Source organism: Chlorocebus sabaeus, chromosome 2 (genome assembly GCF_047675955.1).
Source record: "Chlorocebus sabaeus isolate Y175 chromosome 2, mChlSab1.0.hap1, whole genome shotgun sequence".
Lineage (NCBI taxonomy): Eukaryota > Metazoa > Chordata > Mammalia > Primates > Cercopithecidae > Chlorocebus > Chlorocebus sabaeus.
In genome coordinates this window covers 34,889,850-34,905,423 of record NC_132905.1, presented here as the reverse complement: position 1 = coordinate 34,905,423, position 15,574 = coordinate 34,889,850, and the positions used below count along the sequence as shown (strand labels likewise).

Sequence of the window (15,574 nt, the reverse complement as noted above, 5' to 3'; positions counted from 1 at the left end):
TTTTTTAAAGTCAGGGTTTCACTCTGTCACCCAGGCTGGAGTAGTGACACGATATTGGCTCACTGCAACCTCTGCCTCCCGAGCTCAAGCTATCCCCCCGCCTTAGCCTCCCTAGTAGCTGGGACTACAGGCATGCACCACCATGCCTGGCTAATTTTTGTATTTTTAGTAGAGACAGGGTGTCACCATGTTGGCCAGGCTGGTCTCGAACTCCTGACCTCAGGTGATCCACTCGCCTTGGCCTCCCAAAGTGCTGGAATTACAGGTGTGAGCCACTGCGCTGGGCCAGAAGCCCTATTTTCCCTGAATTTCATTTGAATTGTCTATTAGCCATGGGGGGAGGAGGGCTAAAGAGCCTGTGGTGTGTGGGCAGGAGATATCACACTTAACAGTCAGCTGGCCAGGCACAGTGGCTCATACCTGTAATCCCAGCACTTTGGGAGACCAAGGCAGGCAGATCACCTGAGGTCAGGAGTTCAAGATCAGCCTGGCTAACTTGGTGAAACCCCTGTGTCTATTAAAAATATAAAAATTATCTGGGCATGGTGGTTAGCGCCTGTAATCCCAGCTACTCAGGAGGCTGAGGCAGGAGAATCACTTGAACCCGGGAAGTGGATGTTGCAGTGAGCCGAGATTGTACCACTGCACTCCAGCCTGGGCAGCAGAGCGAGACTCTGTCTCAAAAAAAAAAAAAAAAAGAAAAAGAAAAAGGGGATCCCTTGGCAAATGACACTGACACCATAAAAAATAAATAAAATGGAAAGAAGAGGCCTGTGTGATACTAGGTATTGTTGGAGGGAGGGCAAGAAAGCCAAGGTGGGGTGACCTGTGCAGCAGCAGTTTCAGCGATGTGCTGGGGACAAAAGACAGGTATGAGTCAGTTGAAGAGACATAGCAGGAGGGGCATGGAGCTCTGGAGAAACTTCCTCTTAAATGTAGCTGAGGGGATAAGGCAGCACCCAGAGGGGAAGGGACTTTAAGGGAATTTTTTTTTTTTTTTTTTTTTTTTGAGACAGAGTCTCGCTCTGTCACCCAGGCTGGAGTGCAGTGGCACAATCTTGGCTCACTGCAACTTCCGCCTGCCGGGTTCAAGTGACTCTCCTGCCTCAGCCTCCCGAGTAGCTGGGACTACAGGTGTGCGCCACCTCGCCCAGCTAATTCTTTTTTTTTTTTTTTTTTTTTTTTTTTGAGACGGAGTTTTGCTCTGTCGCCCAGGCTGGAGTGCAGTGGTCGGATCTCAGCTCACTGCAAGCTCCGCCTCCCGGGTTTACGCCATTCTCCTGCCTCAGCCTCCCGAGTAGCTGGGACTACAGGCGCCCGCCACCTCGCCCGGCTAGTTTTTTGTATTTTTTAGTAGAGACGGGGTTTCACCGTGTTAGTCAGGATGGTCTCGATCTCCTGACCTCGTGATCCGCCCGTCTCGGCCTCCCAAAGTGCTGGGATTACAGGTGTGAGCCACCAAGCCCAGCCTAAAAATGAGATGTTATATATTTACTTCAGACCCCAGATTCCACAATCCACAGGCAAGATAAGCGGCATCAGGGGAGGACAGCAGAAAACTGTTAAGTGCACGTTGTGGAACCCAGTGGTTACAGTTTCAAGTCCACGGCCCAGTGAAGTCTGAGACCCCAAAGGAGGGAATGAGAGGGAAAGTAGGTGCCTGCATCTGGGTCCCTCAACCTGCCTGCCTATGTTAAGGACCCAGTGGGGCACAGGACAGGAGATCCAGGGCACCTGTATTTGCCTTCAGCATCTGATCTACACAGGACAGGAGGCAGGTGGGAGAACTGAAGGAAACAGCCTCTGAAACAGGGTCAGTCTGGAGGCAGCAGGGGTGTGGGCCTCAGGGGTTCCCTACAGGAGGGTCGAGGGAACAGAAACGCAGGGGAGGAGCACAGGTGTAGCAGAGAAGGGCTCAGTGCCAGTTCCTTTGAGAGACGGTCAGGAGCGGACAGAGTGGGTCCATAGCCGACTAGGGGAGACTTGATTGTGGGCTCCTCTTTCCTCAGTGGGCTGAGGGGTTAGGTCCTTTGAGGAGCACTGAGGAGGCTGTGGGAGGGGAAGCACCCTCCATTCCAGAGGCTTTCCTGGAACAAGTGGGTTGGAAGAACCAGGTGTTTGGGAGCTACTGGGAGCAGGTGCAGAAGCCAAGGCATTCCCAGATGGGAGAGGCTGGGGTTCGCAAGGTGGCTTTTCAGGGGTCCAATCTGCATGCCACGTATGCAGCCATGCTCCGGGGGCGACATCCGCCTGTGTCCTTCAGCTCTTCCTCAGCCTCCACCAGCCACCCGGGAGTCAGTGCCTGGACTGGAGCTCTAGCTAGAGGTCACCTAGGAAAGGTCCCAAGGGATGCGCAGGATGACCTGGTGTTTCTCCCGAGTTACCCCTTCTAAAATAGTATGTGGCCAGCCCCAAGTCAGTTGCAGGTCATGGGGTTGGGATCTTCCACAAGGCCTCCTGGAGTGGCGCTGGAGGAGGGTGGTGTACTGGGGCCGTCTTGGAGCCCCAGGCCATCCGTCGCCCAGAGGAGCACTCCAGTGCTTCCCTCCTAATGCGTTCTTATCTTGCCGGGAGGGGAACTGGGCCGGCCTTACTAACCCAATCTATGCATGAGGCTTCCCCAACGCGCCAGGAGCCCTTCCTTCGCAGTGGGCTTGCCCCAGCCTGACCCAATTCCTCTGCCATGGCTGGGGCACAGTGGCCGAGGACTCCGTCCCAGAGCTGCTGAGCCGGAAAGCGCGGGCGGCCGGAGGGATCGGGAGGTTGGTTAGCGCTTTACGGAGCCGCGTGTTCCGTTTCCGAGGGCTGTGGAGCTTTCTACTGGGAGCCACCGTGGATCAGGCCAGGGGTTCGTCAGCTGCATTTGCTAAACCGCATCGCAGCGCGCGCAGCCACACGCGAACACGCCCTATTCGCAGGAGACTAAGCATCCAAATAGGCGCGTCCCCGGCCGGGGTGCAGCCGGTCCAGGAAAGGAGACAGGGCGCAGGGGCCATTTTGGGAAGGAAAGAGGCGGCGAACCATGACCTTCACCTAATAGAAGGCCGGAGGACGCGAAAAGGCCGGTAGAGAAGCTGGCGAGGCTCGCAGCGAGCAAACCCAAAGCAGCCGAGCTCGGAGAGCGCCGTCTCAGCGGGCCAGGGCGTAGCGGGGATTGCACGGAGGTCCGTCTAGTCACTCGGGGCGCGCTTCCTGGAGGAGGAGGAGGAGGAGGACTTGCCGCCGGAGCTACGGGGATAAATGCAGGAGGCGGGGCAGCCAGCGGGCGTGGCCCTGCGGAGGTCCCGGGTCGAAAGGAGGAGACAGGGGCCGGCCGCGTACTTAAAGCGGACGCGGGGAAAGCCCTCCAGGGGTCTGCCTCAGTCGCACAGCTCGGTGGGTTCGTGGGCTAGTCGAGCGTCTTCCCAGAAGCTTCCAGCCCTGTCCAGCCCGTAACCCCGCGACGCTGGGTTCGCTGGGTCCGGTGCGCACAGGCTCGAAGGAACCGGGTCTACTCGGTTTGGCCCAGCAGCTGCGGGCGGCGGGAAGCAGCCCGGCCCGGCTGGACCAGCCTCCCGCGGGTGAGGGCGCGGGCGGGCGGCCGGGTCCCAGCCCTCGGCAGCTCTGCCTCCCGCGCCCGGGCGTGGCGTCTGAGCGGCATTAGGACCCAGGCGCGGCGCGGGGGTGTGTCGCCGGCTCCCGCTGCTGGCCTGCCCGAGTCGCCGAGTTTGGGGTCCAGAAACGCCGGAGCGCGGCGTGAGTGCACTAGTGTGCCATGGCCGCGGCCACTAGGCGCGTGTTCCATCTCCAGCCGTGCGGTGGGTGCCTGAACCCGGGGGCGCGGCGGAAAGGCCGCCCAGGTCTCCGCCACCGAGGCCGGCCAGGCGGGGACGAGGAGCCGTCGGGGACCCCAGGGAGAACGCGGATGCCGTCGGCCTGCGCGGGCCGGGGCCGGTGGGCGAGAGGGCTGCGGAGTTTCCAGCCGCGGGGAGGAGGGCACCGGTGCGGGAGGCCCGGGCGCGGCTTCGCGGCCACTGCGCTCTTGGTTTCATTAGAGCTCTGCTGTCGCCGTCTTGAATTTCTTACCCAGTTTGAGCAGATGATGCAGCGGGTCGAGGGCGGGGAGCTCGAAAGTGGGCAGGGCGGAGCTGTGGGGCTCCCAGTGCCCCGAGCGCCGAGCTTTTGGGAGCCCGGCGGGCTGCCACCTCGGAAGGTCTCATTTTACCTTCCGCCCGGGCATCTTCCCGCCCGACGCCGCGGTGGGGGCCGCTTGGTCTTGAGAGTCCCGGGACCCCTGACGGTGCCCTACGCGGCCGCAGCAGTTTCTCCCTTGCTCTGACACCGGAGGGCCAGCCCTGGCTCCCGGCCAGGACCCAGGTTGTACGACCCTTTACCTGCACGTGGGCCGCCGGGACGGAAACGGAGTGTGCACCAGCCCAACCCTCCCAGACCCTCGTCGCCCACGGCCGCTGTCCCTCCCGCGGCCTGGGACGCGCCCCAGCGCCCCCGCCCCCCACTTCAGGATGCAGCACCGGCTCCAGCCCCACGCCTACATTCACATCCTGCGCCCCGACCCCCCAGGTCTCCCGAGTCTGGAGGCGCTTTCCTCTCGTGCACGCGGCCCCCCCTGTCGCTTCCTTCCTCCGACCGCGAGGCAGAAACAGCCGGGACCATCCGGGGCCCGGCCCAGGGAGGGCGCAGCCTCCCCCGACCCCAGTGTCCCTCAGACTCTCCTCCCACCCCTAATTGTTCTACCGTTTGGACCAACTGCTCTGCCTTCCAGGCTGTGGGGACGCGGTCCCAGGGCTGGAGACCGTTGCCTGTCGGCCCCGGTGTGACCTAGGGCGCGTGACGGGGGTCGGGGGAACTGCGCCTGCAATGGACGTTTATGGCCGTCAGAACCGGTCTGAGAGTGAGAGGAGGGAGGTGCGGAGAGATCCCCTGCCTTGGCAGCGGAGGAGAGAGGGGGAGAGGAGCGCTCAGGCCCTGTCCCTTCCTCCCGCTGCAGCGGGGCAGGGTTTTGTCAGGAAAGCCTGGATTAGCGAACATGGTACTGGTACCAACTCGGTGGAAAGACATCCCTAGAACGCCTCTCCTCGCCTCTGACCCGCCTGGGCAGCCCCTAACAGATGGGCTAAGGAATTGAATTTCTGAGATTAAGGCTGGCTTCCCCTGCTCCCCATGAGGCTCCCTCCCGAGCACTGTCCCCTGCTTCCCTTTCTCCCTAGGGTGGCCTGGGTTGCATCCCTGGGAAGAGTGAAGGAATCAGCCAGGTTGGGGGGCGGGGAGACAGGTGTACACAGGAGGTCCAGGGCTTGGTCCATGGAGCTGGTGACCTTTTGGCTTCCCTTGCAGAAAACTCTCCCAGCATGTCGCAGAATGGATACTTCGAGGATTCAAGTGAGTACCTCTCGGGGAGCATGCCTGTGCAGAGAGAGCTTGTCGGGCAAAAGCCTCCAGGGCGTGTAGCCTACCCACCAGAGTCCTGTGGCTTTGGTCGCCTGTCTGGGCCACTCTAGTGCTGGAATGCTTTTGGCTTCCACTCTCCAGGAAGCTAGACACGGATCCCCCGTGGACCTGAGAGGGCAGGCTGCCCCTTCTCCTGGGCTACTTGGACCAGGTGGACCCTCTGGGGTTCTTCCCCAAGGTTTTCTGTGACAATGGCCTGTTATCTGACTAGCCTTGGGCCAGGTATTCTGTATGCCCCTATCCCTCTGTCCTCACCCAGCCCTGGAGGGAATGGCTGTTGTTGTCTCTTTAAAGAAATATAAGGCCTCTGTGCTGCCGTCCCTCGGGCACCTTCCTGTTGTCCCTGCTTGTACCAGTCCAGCTGTCTTCCTCCCCATGTCTCTGGGCAGGCTTCAGGCTGTGTCCTGTGCCCAGCCCCGTGAGTGGCCTGACCATTCGAGGGGTGTTTGTAGAGCAGTGCGTAGACACAGGGCTGATGTGCCCTTACCCAGGGCCCCCAGGACGTGGGGGCTCTGTGTGCTAGGCTGCTGGTGGGCAGGTTACATATGGGGCTGGGACTAGGACTTGGCATTGCAGGAGCCCTCCAGGGACCTGGTAGTGTCAGCTGGGCATTTCCTTCATCTAGGGGACCTGAGCACTGAGCCTAAGGTAGAGCTCAGGGCATCAGGGAGAGAATGGGGGAAGAATGGGGCTGTGTGAAGGGCAGTGGAGGGGACTAGTGGGTGCCGGTTGAGGGGCAGAGGACCAGTTCGGGCCAGGGGAACCAGACAGTTTAAACAAGGCAAGCCTAACACGGGGAGGAAGGAGTTTGTCATGAGCTCCAGAACCAAAGCAGCGAGGATGTCTTTCTTCTTTTCTTTTTTTTTTTTTGAGACGGAGTCTCGCTCTGTCGCCCAGGCTAGAGTGCAGTGGCACAGTCTCGGCTCACTGCAAGCTCCGTCTCCCGGGCTCATGCCATTCTCCTGCCTCAGCCTCCTGAGTAGCTGGGAGTACAGGCACCCGCCACCATGCCCAGCTAATTTTTCTTTTTGCATTTTTAGTAGAGACGGAGTTTCACCGTGTTAGCCAGGATGGTCTCGATCTCCTGACCTCGTGATTCACCTGCCTTGGCCTCCCAAACGCAAGGGTGTCTTTTGACCTAATAGTTCTTCTCTGGGCTCTGGAGGTAGTGCAGGCCTGGGCCTGGGGTCACCAGTCCTTGGGGACTTTGATGCAGGAGGTACTGGGGCTTCTTGCCCAGAAGGGGCCCAAGCTAAACTCAGGACACTGGGGGAACAGGGCCTGGGATGTGCCAAGGAAACTGGTGGCGGGAGTGGAAATGAGTCAGGGTGAGTCACTCCCTGGCAGGTGCAGGCGTGCTGCTGACCCATCTCTGTTTCTGCACAGGTGTCTGTCAGGCATCAGTGGGGTCTGAACTACAAGGGCCCCTTTCCTGGAAGTACCTACAAGTGAGGAACCTTAGGGGACCCACAAGACAGGAAGGGCTGCCAGTGGCTAGGAGTGAGGCAGGGACCTAGGAGGACTTCCTGGAGGAGGAGGTTCCAAGTGAGTCTTGAAAAAGGCCCTCCAGGGAGGGAAGCCCTCAGCTTGGAGGACAGGACCTGGCATGCCTAGGGTGCTGACCAACTGGCCTGAGGAGCCAGTGGTCAGGGCAGGGGGAGCAGAGCTGGCTCAGGCTGTGATCTGTAGGCTGCAGGGAACCCCCGCCCGCAGTGCTCAGGGCAGAGGAATATTTGCATGTTACCAGGAAATCTTCCTGTAGGCAGGGGGGTGCGCTGTGGGCCAGCTGCAGGAATTGAGGACCAAGGGGAGCAGGCTGTCACCTCTGGGGTCCCACATCCCGCAGGTGCCATAACACATCCTCACTCTCCATGTGCCCTTACCCAGGGCCCCCAGGACATGAAGGAGGGGCACGATGGGGGCAGGGCTGACATGAGGCCCTGGGGTCCTCTCCTCTGTCAGTCCTTGGCTCTGTTTCCCTGGGTTTCCTGCTTCCTAGACCTTGTCTGATATGTGTACTGGGTCTCTCAGCCTCGATGTTTCTCCCCACCTGCCCTCCTGTAGAGAGGGACCTCTAAGACCCTGTGCCCACAAGGCAGTGTGTGCGTGTGTGTGTGTGTGTGTGTGTGTGTGTGAGAGAGAGAGAGAGTGCCATGTGGATACGGCAGCTTCTCTGTCTTTCCTGTGTCCCCTACTTTGGGAGGGCAGGGGCCAGGCAGTCTCACCTGCATTATTGCACTCCGTGCCTGCCCCAGCGTGTCTGGAGTGGACATGTTTTTCTCACACTGAAGGGTCAAAGCCACGCAGGGTCCTGGTCCCAGCGGCTGGGGAATGCTGGAGAGTCCCTGTGTGGCAGCTGCCATGTCCTGTGTAGGCTGGAGCAGGACTAGAAGCTGCCTTCCTGGCCCGTGGGATGGCCTCTCCCATCACGGCCCAAGAGTGGGACAGTCCAGAGGTCCTTGCTCCCTGAGCTTGGAGCCCCTCCTTCCTGTGTGCGGCACTTTAACAGCCAGGCCCTCTTGCTCTTGGGGGTCTCTCTTGGGAGCAACTGGGTCTCTACGCTACTACAAGTATGACACGTGTGACACAGATGACACCTTCGAAGCCCGAGAGGAGATCCTGGGGGATGAGGCCTTCGACACTGCGAACTCCTCCATTGTGTCTGGTGAGAGCATCCGTTTTTTTGTTAATGTCGACCTCAAGATGCAGGCCGCCAACACTGGTACGGGGGCTGCAGCAGGGGCAGGCTGGGGGAGGGCATGGGACTGGGCAGGTGTGACTTGCCTGACTAAGAAAGACCTGAGGAAAGGGTGGCACCCTGAGCCCTCCCCACTTTTCTCCAGCAGAGAATGAAGCGACTTCCGGTGGCTGTGTGCTCCTGCACACCTCCCGAAAGGTGAGCAGCCCATCCTGCAGGTGGTCCTGGGGCCTCTACCTAGGGGCTGAGGTGGTGGCTTCCCTGAGAGTCCTCCTGCTGCTCACCTCTTCCCACGCCTCCAGGAGCAGCCCAACAGGGAGCTCATACCAGCCCAGGGCTAAGGGCTGAGGGCTGGGCTGCTGCAGCTGGCTGGGTGGGAGGGACCAGGCAGTGACAGCATCTCATACATGGGCCCGTGTGGTTCTGTCCCTGGGGTCCCCTTAGTACCTGAAGTTAAAGAACTTCAAGGAAGAGATCCGTGCGCACCGCGACCTAGATGGCTTCCTGGCACAGGCCAGCATCGTCCTGAACGAGACGGCCACCTCCCTGGATAACGTGCTGCGGTCCATGCTTCACCGCTTTGCCCAGGACCCTGACAACGCTGAGCCAGACTGCAACCTAGACCTGCTTATGGCCATGCTCTTCACCGATGCCGGGGCACCCATGCAGGGTAAAGGTGAGGCCGGTCTCCCAGCCCGGGCGGGGACGTCGGTGGGGGCTGCTGACCCACCGCCCTCCGCCTACTCTTTCCGCAGTCCACCTGCTGTCAGATACCATCCAAGGGGTCACCGCCACAGTGACAGGGGTGCACTACCAGCAGTCGTGGCTCTGCATCATGTGAGTTGCCGGGCCACTTGGCCCCCACTTCTTGTCACAGTGGAACTGGGCATCCCATGTCCCCTGTGCCCTGCAGAGGCTGGCCCACCTGTGAGTCCTGGGGCTCTGGTGGCCCAACCAACTTGGGAGAAGAGGGCTGAAGCACTGCCAAGAACCATCCCATTTGCTCTTCTTTGCCCTCCCTAGCAGAGGTTACCAGGGGTCAAGGTCGAGGGGGTTCTGGGTGGGGGAGCCCCAGCTCCCCAGGATGCAACTGTACACTGTGTCCTCCCCCGCCCGCCAGCTGCACCCTGAAGGCCCTACAGAAGCGGCATGTGTGCATCAGCCGCCTGGTTCGCCCACAGAACTGGGGGGAGAATTCCTGTGAGGTTCGGTTCGTCATCCTGGTGCTGGCCCCACCCAAGACGGTGAGTGGGTAGTGCCACGTCCTGGGGAAGAAGGAGGGCCCCAGGTTACCCGCCCTCTCCTTGGGGGCCCCTCCCACATGTCCTGGCCTCTGAAGGCCTGGTCCTCTCCCCTCCCCTTCACCTCGGCCCTGTGGGTGTGTCAGAAACATCTTGCTAGGCCTAGCAAGTCCTCATTTCCCCAGGGGTTGGGGAAAAGTTTCTATTTCCTTGACTGAAAGGAAATGCTTTTGACCATTATCCTTATGCCAACATGGGGCCTTCCTTTGGCCTGCCCACCCCTTCAGCCCTTCTTTGACTTGGCTGACTTTGTGATTTGCTGGCTGAGGGCCCTACTCCTTCCTGGGCCACATACCCCCTGGCTGGAACACTGTGATTTTTGTGGGAGCCGGAACTGATACAATTTCGGGAGTCTTTTAAGGAAAAGGATTTAACAAATCTCAACAGATGATTGCCAGGACCCCTCCCAAGGCCTTGGCAGGGTCTTCAGCTTCAACTTCCCTTAGCTTCTCGTGCTTCTGCCCCAGCCTTCTGTGTGAAAATGGGGTGCTCAGGGATCTCAGACATGGCGGGAACCTCCCCAGATGCTACTATGCTGGTGTGAGAGGAAGGGCAGCCCCTGGGTTGGAGGGAGTGTCCCCCAGCAGGGTGCCCTGACAGAAGGAGCAATAGCTCAGAGCTGAGTTAAAGCCTGGTGCCTAGAGGCAGATCCCCCAGCCCCTGACACTGGGCTCCTCCTCAGCAGCATGGACCTGTTCTTTGGGGGTTTTGTATTTGTTTATTTGTTTTTATATTTATTTATTTATTTATTTATTTATTTATTTATTTTTGAGTCAGAGTCTTACTCTGTCGCCCAGGCTGGAGTGCAGTGGCGCAATCTCGGCTCACTGCAAGCTCTGCCTCCCGGGTTCAAACCATTCTCCTGCCTCAGCCTCCCGAGTAGCTGGAATTTTTTGAGACAGTCTCGCTCTGTCGCCCAGGCTGGAGTGCGGAGGCATGATCTCAGCTCACTGAAACCTCCGCCTCCCAGGTTCAAGTGATTCTCCCACCTCAGCCTCCCAAGTAGCTGGGACTACAGGGCCCCCCCACCGCCAAAAAACTGCAGCCAGCTAATTATGTTGTATTTTTAGTAGAGACGGGGTTTCACCATGTTGGCCAGGCTGGTCTTGAACTCCTGACCTCAAGTGATCTGCCCGCCTCAGCCTCCCAAAAGTGTTGGTATTACAGGCATGAGCCACCATGCCCTGCCAAGCATGGCCCTCTTCTAAAGCAAACATGCACAGTGCCCCAGGACTATAGTTTGAGCAACAGACGGGCAGACACTGCCCCTAGGTGAGCAGGTTGCCGTGATGAGGGCCGTACACTGAGTTCATGAGTTCATGAGTTCATGGTTCATGGACAGGCTTCACCTTGGCCAGGCGAGAGACAGAGTGCCTGATGGGCTTGGATCCTCTCTGAAAGTCAAACCCGCAGACAGTACAAATACCATTGGGGAAACGTAACTGGGTAAACATTTTTCTCCATTGTGGTTTCATTATCTGTGATTACACAGACTTTTGTTGCTTAGGACAAAAGTAATATCTTGAGTTTATAAGAAATCAGGAGTTTATAAGAAAAATATAGATCCATGATAGTTGTGGTGTTCTGCAGACCTGGTTGAAATCATGGCAGAGTACACTAATGCCTGAACTTTGTGGAATAAAACCTGCTACCAGCATCTGGGCACAGTGGCTCGTGCCTATAATCCCAGCACTTTGGGAGGCCTAGACAGATGGATTGCTTGAGGCCAGGAGTTTGAGACCAGCCTGGTCAACATAGTGAGACCTCGTCTCTACAAAAAGTTAAAATTTAAAAATTGCCTGGCATGGTGGTGCGTGCCTGTGGTCCCAGCTACTCAGGAGACTGACGTGGGAGAATCGCTTGAGCTCAGGAGGTGGAGGCTACGATAAGCCGTGAGTGTGCCACTGCACTCAGCCTGGGTGACAGTGAGACCCTGTCTCAAAAAAACACAAAAAACAAACAGACAGAAAACCTGCTGCCAGTTGATGGGGAGAGCACCTCCAGCTGCTGGGCCCGGGCAGGGCCTCCTCTGTTCCACAGGGGTAGTGGATGTGACTCCCGTCCTCCACCCCTAGAAAAGCACTAAGACTGCCATGGAGGTGGCGCGCACATTTGCCACCATGTTCTCGGATATCACCTTCCGCCAGAAGCTCCTGGAGACCCGCACAGAGGAGGAATTCAAGGAGGCCTTGGTGCATCAGAGACAGCTGCTCACCATGGTGAGCCACGGTCCAGTGGCGCTGAGAATGAAGGAACACAGCACAGTCTCCTTCCCTGCCCACAGACACCCAGAGGTACAGGGTGGAGGCCGGTATGGACCAGCAGGGTTGGCAGGGGCTTGGGCTGGACAGGGCTAACAGGCCCTCTGTCCTCTCCTCCAGCCCCCAAAGTGCAAGGACTTTGTCCGTTTCGGGAAGGGCATCCGGGAGGACATCGCACGCAGGTTCCCCTTGTACCCCTTGGATTTCACTGACGGTACGTCAGCAGAGCCATCTGGGCCTCTGCTTTCCAGGCCTCGGGCCCACGCGTGTGCCTGTCCTGCACCCCCAGCAAACCCTGTCTCCTGTCCCCCATTCCTAGGCATTATTGGGAAAAACAAGGCTGTGGGCAAATACATCACCACCACCCTGTTCCTCTACTTCGCCTGCCTCCTGCCCACCATCGCTTTCGGGTCCCTCAATGACGAGAACACAAACGGGGCCATTGGTGAGGGGCTGGCGGTAGGTGGTGGGTGGGGGTATGCTGGGCAGGGCCCTGGGCTGCAGCGCCCGCCTGACCTCCCCACCCCTACAGATGTGCAGAAGACCATAGCCGGGCAGAGCATCGGGGGCCTGCTCTACGCGCTCTTCTCCGGGCAGCCACTGGTGATTCTGCTGACCACCGCGCCCCTGGCGCTCTACATCCAGGGTGCAGTGGGGGCTGAGGCGGGAGATGGTGCCTGAGAGCCCTGGTTCCTGCTAGGCCCTGACCCGCCCTGCCCCCTGCCTGCAGTGATTCGTGTCATCTGTGATAATTATGACCTGGACTTCAGCTCCTTCTATGCGTGGACAGGCCTGTGGAATAGTTTCTTCCTCACACTTTATGCCTTTTTCAACCTCAGCCTGGTCATGAGTCTCTTCAAGAGGTGACTGGCCCTTCTGTGAGCTTCTGGGACCCTTAAAGCTTGGGATCTGGCTCAGCCCCCTGGAACCCCAGGGTGATGGGGGTGCCCCCACCATATCACTGCCCCAAGGGGCAGGGGTGGACTCAGGCAAGGCCTAGGGCCCTGGTCTTCTTCCTGGCAGGAGGAGGCAGGGGACTGTGCAGGGGCTCAGGGAGGCCTCCCCTACCTGCCCCCTGATGACATCCACTCTGATGAGGCTCATCACCTCCTGGCAGGTCGACGGAGGAGATCATTGCTCTCTTCACTTCCATCACATTTGTGCTGGATGCTGTCAAGGGCATAGTTAAAAGTGAGTGCGTCTGGGAGCCACCTGCTGCACAGGGCACTCAGGCAAGATGGGAGGTTCTGCACTGCCCCTGGCTGGGGGCAGATAGGACCAGCTCAAGCTGAGTGTGTGCCCGTGGTCAAGGGTGCAGTGCTCTGGGAGCCCTGGGCTGGTAGAAGGCAGAGGCCTTCATGCTGGAGGGTGATGGGGCCACCGCAGGTGGGATCAGCAGTGGGGGCAGAGGCACTGGGCCGACTGTGATGAGGTGTCAGAGATGGGACAGGGACAGTAGGCAGGAGTGTGGGTGCATGGGCATGTCGGCAGGGTCCCCTCATCTTCCCCCTGAAGCCCTTTCTCCCTGAGATCCCCTCCCTCCAGGGCCACATGTTGGAGAGGGCTGAGGCCTGTGGGTCTGTGTCCACAGTCTTCTGGAAGTACTACTATGGGCATTACTTGGACGACTACCTGGTCAGGCTGTCAGGCCTCGGTGCCAGCCTCAACGCCAGCCTCCACACTGCCCTCAACACCAGCTTCCGGACCAGCCCCACGGAGCTGCCCTTGGCCACGCACTCAGGCCAGGCGACCGCTGTGCTCAGCCTCCTCATCATGCTGGGCACACTCTGGCTGGGCTACACCCTCTACCAATTCAAGAAGAGGTGAGGGGCTGCGTGGGGAGGGGAGGGGCCACATAGGCCAAAGGCTGTGCTCATGCACCTGCTGTCCCCAGCCCCTACCTGCACCCCTGCGTGCGCGAGATCCTGTCCGACTGCGCTCTGCCCATCGCGGTGCTCGCCTTCTCCCTCATCAGCTCCCACGGCTTCCGGGAAATCGAGAGTGAGTTGGGGCCGGGCGGCGGGTGGCGTGGGGTAGCTCCCCAGGCGCTGCAGGCATAGCAGTAGCCTGTCGCCTGCTGCAGTGAGCAGGTTCTGCTACAACCCCAGCAAGAGCCCATTTGCGATGGCGCAGATCCAGTCGCTGTCCCTGAGAGCCATCAGCAGCGCCATGGGCCTCGGCTTCCTGCTGTCCATGCTCTTCTTCATTGAGCAGAACTTGGTGGCCGCCTTGGTGAACGCACCGGAGAACAGGTGTGGAGGGTGGGCAAGGGTGGGGTGGGTGGGGCCTGGGCCCCTGCTGTGGGGCTCTGTCCACAAGTGCCCGTCTGCTGCAGGCTGGTGAAGGGCACTGCCTACCACTGGGACCTCCTGCTCCTCGCCATCATCAACACGGGGCTGTCTCTGTTTGGGCTGCCCTGGATCCATGCCGCCTACCCCCACTCCCCGCTGCATGTGCGAGCCCTGGCCTTAGTGGAGGAGCGTGTGGAGAACGGGCACATCTATGACACGTGAGTGTGAGGCAGGCAAGAACCATGGACCCTGAGGAGTGGGGAGCCTCTGACCACATGGGACATAGGGAGGCATGAGGCCCTGTGGACAGGGGCGCAGAGGTGACGCTGGTGGCTCGGGGTGCTGCAGGATTGTGAATGTGAAGGAGACGCGGCTGACCTCGCTGGGCGCCAGCGTCCTGGTGGGCCTGTCCCTGCTGCTGTTGCCGGTCCCGCTTCAGTGGATCCCCAAGCCCGTGCTCTATGGCCTCTTCCTCTATATCGCGCTCACCTCTCTCGATGGCAATCAGCTTGTCCAGCGCGTGGCCCTGCTGCTCAAGGAGCAGGTGAGCGCTTGGCCCTGTGAGGGAGCGGTGTGGGTGGGGACACAGCCCCATGCCTGCCCACACCCGGTCCCTGCTGCCCACAGACTACATACCCCCCGACACACTACATCCGGAGGGTGCCCCAGAGGAAGATCCACTACTTCACAGGCCTGCAGGTGCTGCAGCTGCTGCTGCTGTGCGCCTTCGGCATGAGCTCCCTGCCTTACATGAAGATGATCTTTCCTCTCATCATGATCGCCATGATCCCCATCCGGTACAGGCGGGTGGGCGGTGGACAGGAGGGGCCCAGTCTAGGTGTGGAGAATGGGCGGGCTGGTGCAGGGGCTGGAAGGAGAGGTCCCACCTAGAGGCAGAGAATGGGTGGGTTGGGCTGGGTGCCCAGGAGGAGGGGTCCTGCCTAGGGGTGGAGAGTAGGTGGGCTGGGGTGGCCGGTGGGCAGGAGGCGCCCAGCCTAGAGGTAGAGTGGGCGGGTTGGGGTGGGTAGTGGATAGGAGCGGCTCCAGTCTAGGAGTGGAGAGTGGGCGGGCTGGGATAGGCAGGCGGGGAGGAGAGGCCTAGAGCCTCGCCCTGTGGGTGGGCTGGGATGGGTGCCACTGCCTTCTCTCTGATCCAGGCTCATCCTCCTGTCCCTCCCTCCCCGCAGCTATATCCTCCTGCCCCGAATAATTGAAGCCAAGTACTTGGATGTCATGGATGCTGAGCACAGGCCTTGACTGGCAGGCCCTAGCCACGCCCCATTCGCTAGCTTCCCATGTTCTCCCAGGCTGGCTCTGGGGCTGTGAGGGGAGGTGTAGGTATGTGGATGACTGCTCTGTGCTGCACCTTCTCATGGCTGACTCACGCCTGGGGCATCTGGGCATTGTAGGGGTGCAGTGGTATGTGCCCACCCCTCCCATTATCCTTTAGCTTTGTGCCAAGAGCATTGCTCAGGGCAACTTCTGCCCAGGGTGGGTGGGACTGAGCAGGATGGATTTTCTTTTAATAAAAGAGTCGATGCCTGAAAGAGAAACCATTTCCTTGATTGTGTAAGG

At 59.6% G+C, this 15,574-nt stretch overlaps 1 protein-coding gene across 12 annotated transcripts; it reads left to right on the top strand.

The window, feature by feature from the left end:
- The first annotated feature begins 3,094 nt into the window (after positions 1–3,094).
- On the top strand, positions 3,095–15,552 carry SLC4A11 (solute carrier family 4 member 11). 12 transcript variants are annotated; one of them, XM_073007251.1, is made up of 20 exons: positions 3,095–3,164; positions 5,335–5,379; positions 8,039–8,113; positions 8,292–8,344; positions 8,591–8,822; positions 8,902–8,983; positions 9,267–9,390; positions 11,523–11,741; positions 11,829–11,922; positions 12,028–12,153; positions 12,241–12,354; positions 12,439–12,571; positions 12,826–12,899; positions 13,300–13,531; positions 13,603–13,709; positions 13,792–13,960; positions 14,044–14,217; positions 14,348–14,543; positions 14,627–14,796; positions 15,187–15,552. In XM_073007251.1, the coding sequence occupies exons 2-20, from the start codon at positions 5,349–5,351 to the stop codon at positions 15,254–15,256; spliced, it is 2,475 nt and encodes an 824-aa protein (XP_072863352.1). In that variant the 5' UTR covers positions 3,095–3,164; positions 5,335–5,348; the 3' UTR covers positions 15,257–15,552. The 12 variants fall into 12 exon arrangements, with proteins under 12 accessions (XP_072863352.1, XP_037846788.2, XP_008017574.2 ...); XM_037990860.2 differs by lacking the exon at positions 3,095–3,164 and adding an exon at positions 3,174–3,375 and having other exon boundaries at positions 8,295–8,344; XM_008019383.3 differs by lacking the exon at positions 3,095–3,164 and adding an exon at positions 3,174–3,375.
- The last annotated feature ends 22 nt before the right edge of the window (positions 15,553–15,574 follow it).